The sequence below is a fragment of the Carassius auratus genome, unplaced genomic scaffold (genome assembly GCF_003368295.1).
Source record: "Carassius auratus strain Wakin unplaced genomic scaffold, ASM336829v1 scaf_tig00217733, whole genome shotgun sequence".
In the NCBI taxonomy this organism is placed as follows: Eukaryota; Metazoa; Chordata; class Actinopteri; order Cypriniformes; family Cyprinidae; genus Carassius; species Carassius auratus.
Genome location: NW_020529218.1, coordinates 1 through 17,500, shown reverse-complemented (window position 1 = coordinate 17,500; position 17,500 = coordinate 1). Strand labels below are relative to the sequence as shown.

General features: G+C 35.5%; 2 protein-coding genes and 1 pseudogene across 3 annotated transcripts; 1 reads left to right on the top strand and 2 right to left on the bottom strand.

The window, feature by feature from the left end:
• Positions 1-1,845: 1,845 nt before the first annotated feature.
• Positions 1,846-4,972, bottom strand: LOC113102535 (pyridoxal phosphate phosphatase-like; annotated as a pseudogene).
• A 213-nt stretch (positions 4,973-5,185) lies between these two features.
• Positions 5,186-9,548, top strand: LOC113102532 (SET domain-containing protein 9). Of its 2 annotated transcripts, none has more exons than XM_026265825.1 (6): positions 5,186-6,300; positions 6,518-6,840; positions 8,637-8,760; positions 8,832-8,947; positions 9,034-9,139; positions 9,225-9,548. In XM_026265825.1, the coding sequence occupies exons 2-6, from the start codon at positions 6,720-6,722 to the stop codon at positions 9,310-9,312; spliced, it is 555 nt and encodes a 184-aa protein (XP_026121610.1). In that variant the 5' UTR covers positions 5,186-6,300; positions 6,518-6,719; the 3' UTR covers positions 9,313-9,548. The 2 variants fall into 2 exon arrangements, with proteins under 2 accessions (XP_026121610.1, XP_026121609.1); XM_026265824.1 differs by having other exon boundaries at positions 5,190-6,443.
• A 475-nt stretch (positions 9,549-10,023) lies between these two features.
• LOC113102534 (mesoderm induction early response protein 3-like) lies at positions 10,024-17,216 on the bottom strand (the record flags this gene model as incomplete). Its single annotated transcript, XM_026265827.1, has 3 exons — positions 10,024-12,421; positions 16,782-16,927; positions 17,054-17,216. Coding segments are annotated over 3 exons (731 nt in total), but the record flags the coding sequence as incomplete, so codon positions are not given.
• Positions 17,217-17,500: the final 284 nt, after the last annotated feature.

The window sequence follows — 17,500 nt, the reverse complement described above, 5'->3', positions numbered from 1 at the left end:
ATATGATTTCATACATGCAGGTTCACATTCAATGGTTTCACGCGGGATCATTTTGGCACATTTGATTTGCAGAGGTTTCATATTTCAAGGTTTTGAGCTTCATATGAAGACGAACCACATGAATAACACACGGCTCTCAAACATCAACTACTCCGGTCCAAAAGGTCACTTTTGTTAATAAAGGTGAAACAAACAGCAAACAAGTGTCAAATCTCAAATGATTCAAAATAAATACACAGTGGTTGGCAAATAAAAAAGCCAACAGGTCCCACAGTGCTTTTAATAGACTTAACTAATCACCAATGCTGTTAACTTCACCATCAGAAACTCATGCTAGGATCAAGGAAAGGAACTCGATTGTCTTCTGACCAGCTTTTGAGGAAGAATGAAGCTGCACGCTGAAAATAAAGCGGTCAATCATTAACACACAAGCTGCTTAATCAAACACTGATCGTCTGATTTCTCCACAATCTCAGCGTTAGCAGCACTTTAAAGGACCACATACTGCTACAGATCAAACTCTATTTAACTAGTTTATTTCATTAAAAAAAAACACGTATATTTTATTTGTTGTAAAATATTAATGAAACATTAAATCAAATTATTGATGTACAATAAAATCCACTTAGTATTATTACCTTTCAAAAGTCAAATCAAATTTAAGGGTAATAGTCAATTGATACTAAAAGTATTTATTAAATTTCGACAATAAAAAAAAAAACACACAAGAAATATAATCTAAAATGGAATAACCTTTCAATAACAAAAAATAATAATAATAATAAATACAAACATACATACCATAAATTCATACATAAAAAAAGAAAATTGGGAAAAAAATAAAAATAAAACCCCCTTAAATATTATTACCCTAAATATATATAGATACATACATATATAAAACAAAAATTGATTAGATTTCAATAAAATAAAACAAACAATCCCCTAAAATTTCATTACCTTTTAATAAAAAAAAAAACACTCAATAATATAAAATAAAAATGAACGAAATGAAAAACACCTTTCAAGAAAAAAATTTTTTTATTTAATTGAAAATCAAGTAAAAGGGGATATACAAGCAGATTTCTGTCATCATTTACTCAGACTCCAACTCGGATGAATTTATTTCTTCTTTGGGACACAAAGGAGGTTGAGCAGAATATTCTCACAATCCTTCCACTCAGTGAAAGAGGATCAGGATGAGTGTCATTAAGAAAGCCTCCTGCAGTCGCTTCATACAGAGCTCGTCTCATGGACGAATGCTTTCCAAAGACTGCGTGTCTTTCTGGAGACTGACAGCATCCGACCCGATTTACCCCCTTTGAAAGAAGTCACATTCATATTCAAGTTCATCTTCTTTAATAAACGGCTCTTTGTCTGTTGAAAGCATGTGATGCATAAATGAATCTTATCTGAGGAGCTGCATGAACTGTGAGATTCATTTGACAGATGATGGTTTTTTTTAAGGGGACTGTATTTTTTATTAGCTTTGAATAAAATAAGATTTATGAATTAATTAAAATATAATCACCTTTCAAAAATAAAATTACACAAAATAAAATATTTTATACTTGTTTGTATTGCTAAAAGGTATTTTAGGGGATGTTTTATTTAATTTTGTATTATTTTATTTTTAAAAGGTAATTATATTTAAGGGGATCTACATTTATTTCATTATTTTTTCATATGTTCTTCTATTGTTTTATAATCGCTTAATATTTTATTTTGTGTTATTTTATTATTAAAAGGTAAAAGTATTTAAGTCGATTTACTTTTTTCATTTATTTGTTATTTTATAATTTAATATTATATCTTATTTAACAATATAAGATAATCTAAAATTTAAAAAAGACTAATCTTCTTCGCATGATTTTTTTTTTTTTTTTTGGAATTGGTTATATTATGGATAAGTAATTATATCTATGGGGACTCTTTTTCATTATTGAATATTTCCTAAATATTTTATTTGATATTTTATTAAAAACTATTTAAGAGGATTAAAAAATGTTCATGAATTTATTAAATCAAAATAATAAAAAAAAAGAATGGGAAAATAAATAATTAAAACCCTTAAATATTACCTTTAGAAAATAAAATAAAAGGGAAGACATATTTACGTAAAATTCTGTCATTGATTTAATTACACTGGAGCAGAGCGTCTGGTGTCAGACAGTGATTATTGAATATTTTCTTAATATTTTATATCTTCTTCATAGAAAATTATGGAACTATAAACTAATAAATTCTGAAAAAATTTGAATCCAATTTTTGAATTTTTGAAAAAAAAAAAACACTTTCAAATTTATGTGGAAAAAATAAAACCCCCTTAAATATAATTACCTTTCCAAAATAGAAGGGTAGAAATATATTGAAGTCTAATTGTGTGATCATTTATTCTCAGTGGAGCCGAGCGTCTGGTGTCAGACGGTGATTACTGATGTGCTGATGTCACCGGTCCGTGTTGAGAGTGAAGCTGTAGCTGTCAATCATCCAGAGCCTGCAGGAAATCAGCCACAGACTCCATCACGTAATCAGGAGCGCAGTCCTTCTGCTGCGGCTCCTGGCTGTCTCTGTACACGAGCGCCTCCTCCAGCGTGGAGACCCCGGTCAGCGTGAGCACCGTGGTCAGGCCACAGTTACTGCCGAACAGAACGTCTGTCTCCAGCCGGTCTCCGATCATCAGCGAGCGCGCCGGGTCCACATCGAACTGACTGGCGATGCAGTCGAACATGAAGCGGCTGGGCTTCCCGATGACCGTGGCCTTCCTGCTGCTGGCCGTCTCCAGAGCGGCCGTGAGGCTGCCGGACCCTGCGTCACATTCACACACACGTCATTCACACGTGCATCAGAGAATGACCCCACAGTGCGTTTGACAGGGAGCTCATCACAACAAACATCACAGCTACAGCTACCGCAAACCCCAGACAGACTTCAGATCAAATCAAAGCTCTTGAAAACAGGTCCATATCACAGTAAAATCAAAAGATATGTAACCTGTTTTTAGGTTTAAGCACTTCCTGACCAATACATTTCCCTGTTTTTTTTTTTTTTTAGTTTTTAGTTTTAGTCGAGTTTTTCTAGTAGTCTGTTATGATGCTAGAACAGATTTATGTTTCCAGGACTGTGGGAACCAAATATTTTGCATCTTATTTACATTGTGTATTTTTGTATTAGTGTAATAATATATATATATATATATATATATATATATATATATATATATATATATATATATATATATATATATATATATTTTTTACAGCTTTGAGAGTTTTGGTGAAGACTGTTTAATTGCCATGAAGATGATTTAAGAATGCAAAAATTGTAAATGTCCTTTATTTTCTTATTGTTATATATATATATATATATATATATATATATATATATATATATATATATATATATATATATATATATCCCTGATTTTAATAGACAGAATGCATAAAAATATTATATTATATTATATTATTTTATGTATTTATTTATACTAAAAGCAGTGATCATTTTGGTGGAGAAAGTGTTGAAATACAATTAATATAACTGTCAGAATGCAGAAAGTTGTAATTTGGTGTATTTTCTTTCCTAAAAAAAAAAAAAAAAAAAAATGGTAAGGTTTTTTGCTTTAAGAAATTATATGCATAGTGTACTGTAATGCACATTTAGACCCAAAACTGTCATTTTAAAATATGTCTTTAATTTAAGCTACTAATGATAGAACGGATGTTATACTTCAAATAGCTTTTTTCATTTCTGTAAGATTTTCCAGGGCTTGATTAAAATGATCTGCATTTGCACAATGTCACCCCAAACTCTCACTTGGGATTAAACCCCGTGGCATTACAACAAATCTTTTTTCCCCCACTTTTGGTTTTGAGGTGAAGTGTGACCCGGACTTGTTTCACGATATGCAAACAATCTGCTTGTGATTTCAATAAGAAGATGCATTTTCATGAAGCTGAGTGGGAGTCAGCAGCCCTGACTCACCCGGGGTGACCCTGCCTCCTCTCAGCGGGTGCCAGGGGTCCGGGTCAGTGGCCAGGAACAGACACTCGGGGCTCCTCAGGTAACAGCAGGCTTTAGCGAGCTTCATGAAGGTGAAGTTCTCGTCGTATCCCACCAGCACCGCCTTCACATCCGGGTCCAGCGGGCAGGTGTAGATGCTGGCGCCCGGCTCCGCGTCCTCCTCCTCCGCTACCGGCACACCCGGCGTCCCGCAGCTCCTTCATCACTCCACCGCAGCCGATCACGTACACCTTCCCCTGCACCCGCGCCACGTCGCGCAGGTAAGCGGCGGAGCAGTACGCCGAGCTGAAGATCTCCTCCTCGGCGACGTCCGTGAAACCGAGGCGGTTGAACTTCTGCACGTAGTTCTCCCGCGGCCTGGTGCAGTTGTTAGTGACGAAGAACACGCGTTTGCCGCGCTGCTTCAGGAGACTGACCACCTCCGGAGCTCCGGTAACGGCTGTTTCTCCGTTCCAGATGACGCCGTCGCAGTCGAACAGCACGTTGTGTTTAGCGTCCAGCAGGTCCCGGATCTGAGCGCCGCGGAGCGTTACACAGCCCCTGCCGCCACCCGCCGCGCCTGCCATCCTGCTGGCTTGAGATCCTATGATGGAAAACGACGAACTGCGTCTGTTGTATTCAAACACGCTGAGGTAACGTTAGATAACGGTTAACGGAACGAACGGAGAACCGAACCCGACGCAGTGGAGCGGCTCACCAGCGCGTCCATCTCTGAGGCGCGAGAACAGACGAGATCCAATCACGTTTTAGGATCTTGAAATGGACACGCCTACTTCTCCGCGTCCTCCAATCAGAAAGCGAGCAGATGTGGATGATTAATATGAAGAAGGAGGTGGGGCTTAGAAGCATAGAGGTGATCTTTATTGGCCAGGTGCGATGGGTCTAATTAATAATGTTTGCATTATAATCTATATAAATATGTACATTGGTAATAAAACATATTTTAAAAATAGTATAAAAAATAATTTCTTTCTTTAAAATGTATTTATAATATTATCCTCCTGAGGATTTTGTGTGTTTTCTTTTGTTATGTCGTTACATTGTATGGAGCATAAGATACAAATGGAGAAAAACATATAATATATATATATATATATATATATATATATATATATATATATATATATATATGTCCTTTGTAGAGGATGCCAGGAGTAAGTAATTAAAAAATAAAATAATTATACGTTAAACGGCATGTATAGACAAAAACAATGATTTTTTTTTTTCTATTCAGTCAGTTTTTAGGTTTCAGGCTATTTTTAGCCTAACTTTGTACAAATTGATGATTCTCAGTTGTTTCATGAAAGATATAACAGAATGATTTAATATACTATTGAACTTTAGGCAATCTGTGCATAAAATCTCCATAAATTTGTAAAAAATGTATCTATACACTGCATCTAATTTGCATATTAATGTGTTTTTAGGGCAAAGAAAATTAGTGTAATATGGGAGTAATAACTTGGCAACATTTTCTTTCTGAAATGTTTATTTAGGACAAACAATTTGAAAGTTAATCATATTTAAATGATAATTACAAAACATTATCATATTCCCCTGAGAGTGCTAAACTTGATCATTCTGTCAATATGAGTCATATTTAAAATCCAAGAAGAGGAAATGTTTATAATGATCTCTGAAAAGTCCTGAATATACTCGGGACATCCAGACTTCAATCTGTGGCATGTATATAGAAATTTTCTAAAATATATTGTCCTCTAAACAGGACTAAAGTTTATGCCTGGGTTATATAGGATATATAATACTATATATTTGTTAATAATTAATTCTTTCTAAAACGATAGGAATTGGAGTTTGACCACTCTGGCTAGTTGTAGTACTAGTTAGATAAGATAACAGCGCTCCACTGAGCACTGAATGACAAAGAGACAATAATGTTAAATTCTAAAGCATGTCAAAATTACTATTATTTGTTAATATTATTATTAAGATTTCATATAGTAATACAATTTCCTCCAGCAAAGCACTGCACCTTTCTCATGTCGCACTGGTCTCCCAGACGCAAGGTGGCGGTAATGTAGAATAGCGTCTTGTTCACGTTTAGAGAATCGGTTTTAAAAAAATTACGTCATATGTCATACATTTAACGTCATATTTTTGCACTGAACAAACAAATAGTTACATACCACTGTTCATCACCATATTTCCGAATACATTAGACAGAATATGAAAAGTTTTGTCGCTAAGACTCGAGTGATTCAATCGAATCGGTTCGACCGAACATGAATCTCATTCGCGAATCACTAGTGAAGGAAGGTAAGCTGTTTGACCGCCGATGCAGCTCTGATGTAAACGAATAATATGATTAAAGCTCTTTATAAAGCGTTTGAGGTCAGGTGGAAATCCTACAGGCACAGATTTGTCCCCTGGATAGCGTTAAATCTGCAGAAAAATGAGAGGTAAAGTTCAGTTAGTGCTCTGTCAGGCACAGCCATGCTCAGATTTACTGAGTTCAGTGTGTTTGTTTTCTCAGAACTCTTCGTCAGGTGAAGAATCGATCGCAAGATAAGTTAGTCGAAGATGAGGAGGTGTTCAGATCTCTCGTGTGTTTATTCACTGAACTCCTGAAAAACGATCTGAAGAATCAAAGCGAGCTGCTCCGGTTCCTCCCTCAGGCGAACCGCGACAAGTACACTAACGTTCGGAATGAAACACGCGATGCTCCCTCTGCAGTGATGTTGAACGCTCTGGGCTTCCGGATCGAGCGGAAGCGCAGCTCTCTGCATTTGGCGGGAACTGGCGTCTTTGTTACGCGGGGACGCGCGCCGAAAGGAAGTATTGTAGCTATGTATCCAGGTGTAACACCTCACTCATCTTATATAAATAATAATTTAATAAACAACAACACTTATTTTAACAATACTAACACTATATTCTATAACTATTATTAATAGTTATATTATTATATTTAATTATATATATATATGATTTCTTTATATAATTCAAGCGATTACTGATTTTAAAAATATTTGTTTTTAGTAGTGATTAATGCATGATAAGTAATACTTTTCCCGTACATCTCTTATGTAAATTCATACTTGTGATTAGACAATGTATTCAGTTATCATTTTTGAAATCACTTGTCACTGTATCGCTTCCGTTCAGATTGATTAGTAATCTTAAATAATAAATAAGTTTTTGTTTGTCTTTTTATTTTCAGTTTACTTTCTTTTGTTACTTGTTTTATGTTTATGTTCGAAATAAAGCATTCATTCATTCATCAAATAAAAGAATATTTAAATATTATTTAATGCATTTTCAATTATGATAATAACAAATATAATTTATCCATATAAAAATATTATTAAACCTATTTTTATATCATGATAAATAATTATAATTAAAGAAACAACTACTAATGCTTTATTTACGTAGAAGTATTAATAATATATTTTAATATTATTCATATTATTACTGAAACACTATTTCTGACAAATAGTACATTTCTTTAGTAGATGCATAGTATTTATACTATTTATAATTATTTATGATTAATATTAAGATAATACTTATTAATAAACAATAATATTTAATAATAATAATATGACAATAATAATGTTATTATTGTTAAGTTTTAATAGATAATTTATTAAATAATATATTCATAGTATTATTTTTCTATCACATTATTAATAATAATACTAGTACATTGGGTATAGAAAACAATTAGGGATGCACGATATTGGATTTTGGCCGATATTCGATATGCCGATATTTTCAAAATAATTTTGGCCGATGCCGATACCGATATCGATATATATACAAATATATACTGATATATTTAAACTTAAATTTTACTGAAGAGAAATCCATGTATCTCTTCTGTACTGATTCTACCATAAATTTATTATTTTACAAATGTAGACAGACATTCACATCTGAAAAACAGGTCAATTATTTCACTTGGAGAATATCGGTTTGGCTCATCGGCAGAAATATTCATATCCGATACCGATAATGGTCATTTTAAGCTTTTATCGGCCGATACCGATATTGTGCCGATATTATCGTGCATCCCTAAAAACAATTACCCTTCTTTAAAATAATCACAGTTTGTTGCTTTGCAGCCTGAAATAAAGATGGACACAGTTTTTCTTTATTAAAGAATTATTTATTTAATATTTAATAAATATAAATATTTCAGGCAGCAAAGCAACAAAATGTAATTATTTTAAATGTGCTGATTATTTTCAGTACCCACTGTATAGTAAAATAATAATTAATAAATTATATATTTCTTATTAAATATTAATAACTAATTTTTATTATTAATTAGTATTAGATGTAATAATAATATTATATAATATTAAAATAAAATATTTTATTTTTAAATTGTTGATAAATCATAAATGTTTTAGTAGTGCTTACTACACAATGTCTCTTTTCACATAATTATTAAGAACTGTGTATTTGCATATCATGCATTTTCATACTATTAAAGGTTAGGTAATAGCACAGTGCTCAGTTATTGATATCTGAACGTATTTTACTCTTTTAATAGATTTTTGTCTATCATAAATATTAATGTTGGTTTATACTCTTGTCTGTCTTTATCATCATAAGAATGCTGTTGTGATGTTCTCCTTTCGCAGGAACCATCTATCAGGTGGATGAGCCCATCTTCTTCCAGTCGATCAGAAATCCCTTTGTGTTTCGATGCATCGATGGTGTTTTGATTGATGGGAACGACAGAGCGCTCTCGAAGACTGTGTACCGGTGAGCTGCATTCACAGCGCATTATGAGTGCACCACATAAACACAAATCAAACGTCTTGACTGATGAACAGCTCGTGTAGCGGACGGGACAGACTCGGCCCCTTTGGTCTGAGCGACTGCTCCTGGCTGACCTCTGACCCCGTGAACCCTCTCGCCGTGGGACAGTATGTCAACAACTGCTCTAACGGTCAGTCAGTCCGGTTGGACGAGTCTCACCCCTCCACAGTTCTTAAGGAGCACATCTTTGAGAATAAAGTGGCTTGTCATCCACAGAAAAAGCTGCGAACGTCTGCTATCAGGAGTATGACGTGCCTGAAGGGTTTCCTCTCGAGCTCCGTCAGTTCCTGCCCAATGTAAACTACAGAGCTGACACTCAAAGGCAAGATGAGAGACTTCATATGCTGTTATTACTATTAGGATATTATTATTATTGACATTTGCTTACCTTTCTGTTTCTATTTCAGACCTTTGCGCTGTGTGGTTCTTGTGTCACTGAGAGAGATTAACTGTGGTGAAGAGCTCTTCTCCAACTACTACACAATTGTGCATTGAATCATTTTATATATATATATACATATATATACATATATAAAAAGTTGATACATTTGTATTATACATATAAACCTTGGGGAAAAAAAGAAAATTGTGTTGGTTTCCAGCCTAAGGATTTAAGGAACTATTAAAAGGAATAGTTCACCAAAAAAATAATAAGTTATGGACTTATTTTGGGCTGAAGCAACAGTTTGAGGTTTAAAAAAAATAAATAAAAATAAAAAGCCTTAATGATGGATTTGTTTCTTCTGGTTCTTCACCAGTCATTAACTGTTGGACTGGAGTGGTGTGGATTATTGTGATGTTTTTATCAGCTGTTTGGACTCTCATTCTGACGGCACCCATTCACTGCAGAGCATCCATTGGTGAGACACTGATGCAATGCTACATTTCTCCACAGCAAATTTTCATTTTTGGGTGAACTAGTAGTTATGAAATAGTTCTGCTTTGAAAACTAGTTTTCCTGAGATGTTCATTTACGACTATTTAAAAATGAAAATGTTGTTACTCTTGCCATAAAATCAACTTTTGATAGATGTTTGTGAAAAAACATTAAGTAGAGGAAGTTAAACCTAAACTCTTTTTTCCTTCGATTACATAATTAAACGGACATACACTACAGAAATAAAAAATAAATAATCGTTACGGCAAATAAAGATCCAGAGGAGTCAAATTCAATCAAGTTTTTGGATGAACTCATCAACACTGTTATAATATCTCCAGAACTTTATTTCTGGAATGGTTCGCCAGTTAGGTACAACATAAAATACAAAATAAAAACCAACAAAACAAGAACAGCGTCTATGTACAAACATTTAGAATGATAAAATGTCCTTTTCCAATATTAATCGACGTTTGATTGTCTATTCAACACTATAATTTTAATCACATCAAATTTTGTTGAAAAACAACTTTAACTAGTAACTTCCCCGCCTCCGAAAAGCATGAAAGTGAATGAAAACCAATCGAATATGAAACAAAATAAAGCATACAACATTTCCAAAGATAAATGGAAGGTTTTCAAATGTACATTTTCTTTCCCTGGAAGCAGACAACCATTACATTACAATTTCAAATGTTAAGCTATTCATTTTTTAACACAAATTTTTGGACACAAATTACTGCACCAAGACATTTCCTAAAGCTCTTTTCCATTCTCGTAAGGGACAGAAGAAATTAATTGCACAACCTACAGGACTGCATTGGAGAATATTGTATTTAAACTGATCAATACACATCCTTCAAGTATGTCAAGTCCAAAAATATAAATATGGAGGATTCAGTCCACAGGTACGAGGAAACTATTTTAGACACAGCGTGAACCGTCCAAAAGAGAGAGAGATCACCGTCCTGAAAACCCTCCCAAGTTCTGAATGAAGGTTAAGGCAATACTGCAAACCGGGCTTCTGCCTTAACCAAGAGACATTCGAGTTCAGTAAATCCCTAAGATGTGATAATACTGTACATTCAGCTAGCGCCGCGACTTCCTGTGAAGACAACGACGGCTCTTCGTCTCCAGCGGACGCTAAATACAACACCCACTTGCAGTCAAGTGAATAAATAAATAAATAACTCTCTTCTTAAGCAAATCTCTTTTGAGGAAAAGCATCAAACGAACGGTTAAAGTAAGTCGAGAAGGCATTCTTGTGGCACACGCAGACTCAAAAGCAAGTAAAAAAAAAAAAGGAAGGTATGTGATATCTACATATTTACAAATTATTGCCATACGAGAGCGTGTTAAATAAAACAAGCAAACAAGGTCCGAAATGATCCGTTTCATCTGTAAGCGATTCTTGATGCATAGATAAACGTCGGGTCAGTGCTTGCAGGCCTTCATCAAGGACTTGGAACGCAAACGAACACAAACGATGACGACGAGGAGTCATTTACAACGTTGCATAATTAAGTTACTGAAGGGAGCAGACGGGTAAAACTGCGGGTTTGGGTTCGGTTCCCATGATGAGAAATCCCTGCAAAAAAGGTTTTTCAATAAATAGTGATCTCTAAATATCAAAACAGATTGAAAAACAAAAAAAAATGCATGTGCCAGTATTTCAAAACCACTTTGGGAAACCAAAGATTTTGACTGTAATGCAGTCCAATGGTCTTCATTGCAATAAATATGCAAAACGCAGACTGCTAAAGCAAGAGAAACACTAATAAATATGCGCAAAAGTAGATCAATTACACACACTAATACCTCTACTGTATTTAGGGCCTATTCCACTTTCAATTGTTCGTAGGTTTGTTTTTGCAGTCATTTCGAAATAGCAGAAAACCTCCCAAGGCTGAACTTTCCATGGTGCAAAAAAAACCCAAATTAAGAAGTGGTCCTAGACGCCATCCAGACGAAGGCAGAGCTGTAAACACTTGATGGGAAACACAGAGAGGCCGAGCTCATGTCGTCAAGATGATGGCTTAGAAAACCTCCTTGCAGTCGGCCGACGTACGCCAGTTCATGTTTTCCACAGTATTCGGACGCACACACGCTTATGACACTTCCAAAAATTCAAGACTGGAAAATAAATGGCTGTATTAGCTCTTGAGAAATCAAGATTTAGGTCTGTACAATTAGACATCACTGATGTCATAGTAAAAAAAAAAAGATCAATCTGTACATATATACACACATGTATATATAATCAGGAAACTGAAGGAATATATTGGATTGCATGAAGCACGAAGTGTTACTCCGACTGCAGCGCCGTGTGCTGATGTAGTGTGTGTGCTCCCATGTAGCTGCCCGCCTCGCTGAAGTCACTGACCGAAACTGCCATTTTGGCACTTGTGATGTGGTGCGTGCGGCCCTCGAAATCCACGCTCATGTTCCTGCTGTCGTTTAAGAACGGCTCCGACAGGCCCATCTTCATCCGCTTGGCCGGGGGGCGTTCGCAGTCCTCGCCGCACACACTGATCTGCCCGAGCTCCGAGTGGTAGAAGCCCGTCTCCATCAGGTTGAGGCAGTCTCCGTCTCTGTTGCTGGAGTAGTTGAGCGGCTCTTCGTGGCTCAGGGGACCGCGGTGAAGCCCGTCCAGCGAGGAGAAGCTGTAGGAGTCCAGACAGCTGACGTCTGCGGGGTTACACACCGATGCCACTGTGCTGGTCAACGCTGGAGGAAGAGGAAGAGGTTAGACGCGTCTGCTCAAGATCAAGGCTGCACTTGTTAGATCAAAAATACAGAAACTAATTTTAAATATTGCAACTTAAATAATTCATTTGAAACCAAAATCTTGTGAAATGTAGTTGCTGTCACTTTTGATCAGTTTAATGCATGCTTGCTTAAAAATTATCCTTCAAAAAAAAAAAAACACCTTAATAACCCTAAATAATTAACTAAATTAGTGTTGGGCGATATGGTAATTTTTCAAATCGTCATATCGTCAACCTGTGAGATCGACGATACACGATATTATCGTGCATGAGTGGAGCAAGAGAGAGACTCTTTGTTCTTGTCATAGCAGAACCATTTGGTGTTTTAAAACATACAGGTACACGAGAGAGAGCCTATGGAATCACCAATAATCGAAAAAATATACTTTCAAACATACGTTACATCAGCTTGTTCATATATAGTCGGACACAACGGTCATATCGTGCATCCTGTGACAAATCTGCCGCATCTGTGCACAGAAGTTAGTCTAAATGTTCTGCAAAATCAGTTAACGCTGAATATCGATAGTAGATTTCTTTTAAAGTCCAACAGTTTAACACTAATACTGGACATAATCGAACACGTTAAATATAAAAGTATTCAAAACAGGTGAGTTCATATATTTGGAGTAAAGTTGAATTGAACTAATGTATCAGTCATACAACATAACTGTTGCATTAAACTCCGTTAGTGAGGTAACGTTTAATATATTGCACACGTATAGGCTGTTCAGATTACTTGTTTAAGTGTAATAAAATATGATGTACGTCTGTTTGTGGATGGAGACTTTGTAACAGCCAAAACTCTGTATTTTGCATGCATCACATTATAGTGCAGTGTGCATGAATATAATAATGCGGCAGAGCGAACTTATCCACAGTGGTTCTTCTAACATAGTCATTCTACATCATCACCGCATAATAAGTGTTATAAGTGATCAGTCTTTAAGAGAAGGACTACGTGAGAACCACTATGGATGATATGTTCGCTCTACCGCATAGTTATTATTTTGTCTTTATTTGTAATGCCAAGAAAGAGTTAATCTCTCATGTTTGAGAAGAACGTGTTTGCCGTGTATCGGTCATTAAATGTGTGGGACACCTCATTTCCACATTTACTCATCAACTCCTCATTTTCTATCTCTTTCATTTCATGGATTTAACGTGTTGTTTGACTCAAAGCGTTACTACTTCATGTACTACAAGCTCTAATCCTCCTGTGCAGTGTGTGTGTGAGAAATGTGGTGCTAAAGGGAAACAGCGGAGCAGTTTGACAGCCGAATTATAATAGGCCACCTAAAAAAATCTAAATAATAGACGGTTTCAACGGCAACAACATAAACAAACGTTACTGCGCGTGCCCGTATTGTGGACCTAACTTAACTTCCGGTAGAATCCAAATAGAATCAATAACAACAGCCAAGTCCCTCTAGAGTAGATATTTTTTGATAAACAAAATGTTTGCTGCTTGGATCAGACGGACTTAATGAATATGCAAATTCATTCTTTGCCAACAGGAGCATAGACATAAAGCGCGAGAAATAGAGGTTTCCCCAGTAACAGCTGTAAACGAAGCAGAGCTACGCTCACACGCTGCTATCAGGCATATAACATGCACGTCTTCTTTCAGAAATACAGCGATATAAAAACACATGTGCCTCGCTTTGATATTTAAACATAAATGTAAGGAATTATTATTAATAAAAGAGCAGTAACCTTACTCATGTTTATTCAATGAAGCCTTTTTGAAAATCGATTTAAAATTGTGGCAAGTCTCCAAAAATAAATAAACGTATGAGAAACACACCCTGCAGCACAACCACTGAGCCCAACTTCAGTCTATCATCACCTTGACTTTAACTGCGTTTGTAGAAGGCAAGGCACTGCAGCCAACAGACCGGAAGTTAACTTAGGTCCAGGCGCGTGCACCCGATGAAACCGTCTGTAAGTTATTATTATAATCTAATACATTAATAGGAGATTATCAACAGAGAAATCTGCTTCTGACTATCGTCGATACATGATACTATCGTCTATCGGCACAACCCTAAACTAAATCACTTATATTAACTACATTTATAATTTTTTTTTTTTTTACAAATAAAAAGTCATTTCTTTTGATTAAATATAAAAAAAATAATGTAACTAAATCACTTATATTAAATACATATAATTTTTTATTAAAAAATTAAAATAAATTATATAATTTATAAAAATATAAATAAATTATATAATTTATTTTCATTAAATAAAAAGTAATATATAATATATAAATTAATATGAATTGATTCCACTTTTTTCGTCAGATATTGTTAGCAGGGCTCCAGACCAAAAAAAGCCATCAGGGTTCCTATAAGAAACAAAATAAAGGCGCTACTTAATTTTTTTAAGTGCCATAGAATAAAGGCATTATATTCATATTTTTTCTTGGTTTAAAACACCTTTACATTTCAAATCATATTTTTGTGTTTTTATCTCCCCTCCTTTTACAACATCAGCCTTCTAATCAATCTAGATGATGTCCTGGGAACTTAAGTCCTTTCCAACTTGAGAACTATATTCAGTCACAAAGAATTGTTTAATGCACCGATATCGCAAACCATAAATACTTCAGCATCACTTGGCCACTGAGTGTAGGTTAGGCTCCTCATCAAAGCATCATAAATGCTGTCATGCTTTAACAAACACAGCATATAGACTATAGATCCTGATAACAAGAAGCCTTATTAGTATAAATTATAAACGAGAACTGTTAATCTCCACACAGCTGACAGCTTTACCTGTTGTAGTTTGTTCAAGTTCTGCACGAAATAGACACTGCTTTTCTGCACTTGTACTTCACACGTCTCCGTCATTTTCTCTCGCTCTCTTTCTCTCGTGCTGCACAGCTGGAGCTGCTTTCAGCAAGAGTGCAGTCAACGCTGCTGTTCGGCACAGATGAGGACCGTTTCAAAGCCTTTTTTCCCCCACTAAAACTTTGACGCGCATCGTCTTAGTTTATTACGTCAGCATAACAAAAGATGTGATCGCAAAACAAGCAGGGAAAAAGGCGTTAAGTCATAACATGTAGATTTATAAAGATATATCACTTACAAATTAATATTTCTGGTCACAAATGCGATTGTTTTAGTCGCAGTCTGGAGCCCTGGTTAGGTCCTCTGTGCATGAATGTATTTTATTTTTTTCCCCCAATATTTATTCAATAATAATAAAAAATGGAAGGAAAAAAAAAAGATTTGCCCAGCCACTGACATGACATAAATATGAGGAAATTTTGGCAGAAAGTCTAGCTCAGCCAATGGCCGATAAATTAGTCTCACTTACTTTTGTATTTTATTTACTGAACACTGATATTTTATATTGCTGCTGTAGTGTAAGCCACTAAAGGCAGTTCTTACAGTGACTTCCCTAAAGTTTAAAGTGTCTATTAACACTTCTTACACTAAAAATGACTAACACAATGGCTTATTGCTTTACACATTAATAGAAAACTGTTATCAGAGCATTAAAACAAAAATGTGTCCCTGGAGCACAAAAGCAGTCTCAAGTCTCTGGGGTATATTTGTAGCAATAGCCAAAAATACATTGTATGGGTTAGGATTATAGATTTTTCTTTAATGCCAAAAATCATTAGGATATTAAATAAAGATCATGTTCTATGAAGATAGTCAATTTCCTACCGTAAATCTCTCAAAACTTAATTTTTGATTAGTAGTATGCATTGCTAAGAACTTTTGAATTTTCTTAATATTTAGTTGTTGTTTTTTTTGCATCCTCACAAATTCCAGGTTTTCAAATACCGTATTTTTCGGACTATAAGTCGCATCTGATTATAAGTCACATCAGTCAAAAAATACGTCATGATGAGGGAAAAAACATATATAAGTCGCATTTATTTAGAACCAAGAGAAAACATTACCGTCTCCAGCCACGAGAGGGCGCTCCATGTTTTCAGTGTATACTACAGGAGCACTGAGCAGCATAGAGCGCCTCTCGGTGGCTGGAGACGGTGATGTTTTTGTTAGTTCATTTCTCTCGGTTCATGTCAAAATTAATTTTGATAAGTCGCACCTGACTATAAGTTGCAGGACCAGCCAAACTATGAAAAAAAAGTGTGACTTATAGCCAGGAAAATACGGTAGTTGTATCTTGGCCAAATGTTGTCCGATCCTAATAAACCATACATCAATGGAAAGATATTTATCAGCTTTCAGATGATGCATACATCTCAATTTTTGAAAAATTGACCTTTGTGACTGGTTTTGTGCTCCAGGGTCACAAATGAGGTAAAAGCATGTCTGAAAAGGTTAGTAATGTACCCGAGAGGTCACTGGCTGTGATGGAGTTGAGCAGGTTGAGCTGTTGCTCGGTTGGAGGCTCGATCCTGCCACTGCCGCTGGAACACACAGACGCAGATCCATCCACCAAACCCTCGGCTTCATCCACCAACCGGTCCATCAGATCCCTGCAGAGGCCATGAGGAGAGGAAATCAGCCTTCAGAGCTCCAGAGAACTGGATTAGACTCACTTATAAAACTCCTATCGCTCTGCATCAGGTTCACACTGAACATTTTAACATTACGAAACTCACGTGACGCCAGGATAACTGCTGAACTTCTTCTTCCCGAATCGGTTTTGCTGGACGAAAAAGTCGAATCGCTCGGACTTCTTCCACATGTAGTAAAACGCAACACATTCTGCCACCGTTCGTGTGTTGACCTTAAAAAAAAGACAAAAATAAAAGTTACATGCAACTTAATAATCATGCATTATTGGTGCAAAACAAATGTTTCTGCATGCATAAAATAATTTAAATAAAATTCCAGCCTGACATTATTTTTTTTAAACCAACCAAATCCAAATGAAAAAACGATATTAAGAGCGATATTATGAAGATCCTTAAGTTTCACTTAGAAAAGCATGCATGCAATGTTAATGGAATTTCATGTTGTAATTAACAAGAGTGACATCTGATTTAAGCAAACTCGGACTCAAAACTGCATTTAAATATCTAACATTAAAAGACACCGTCTTACTT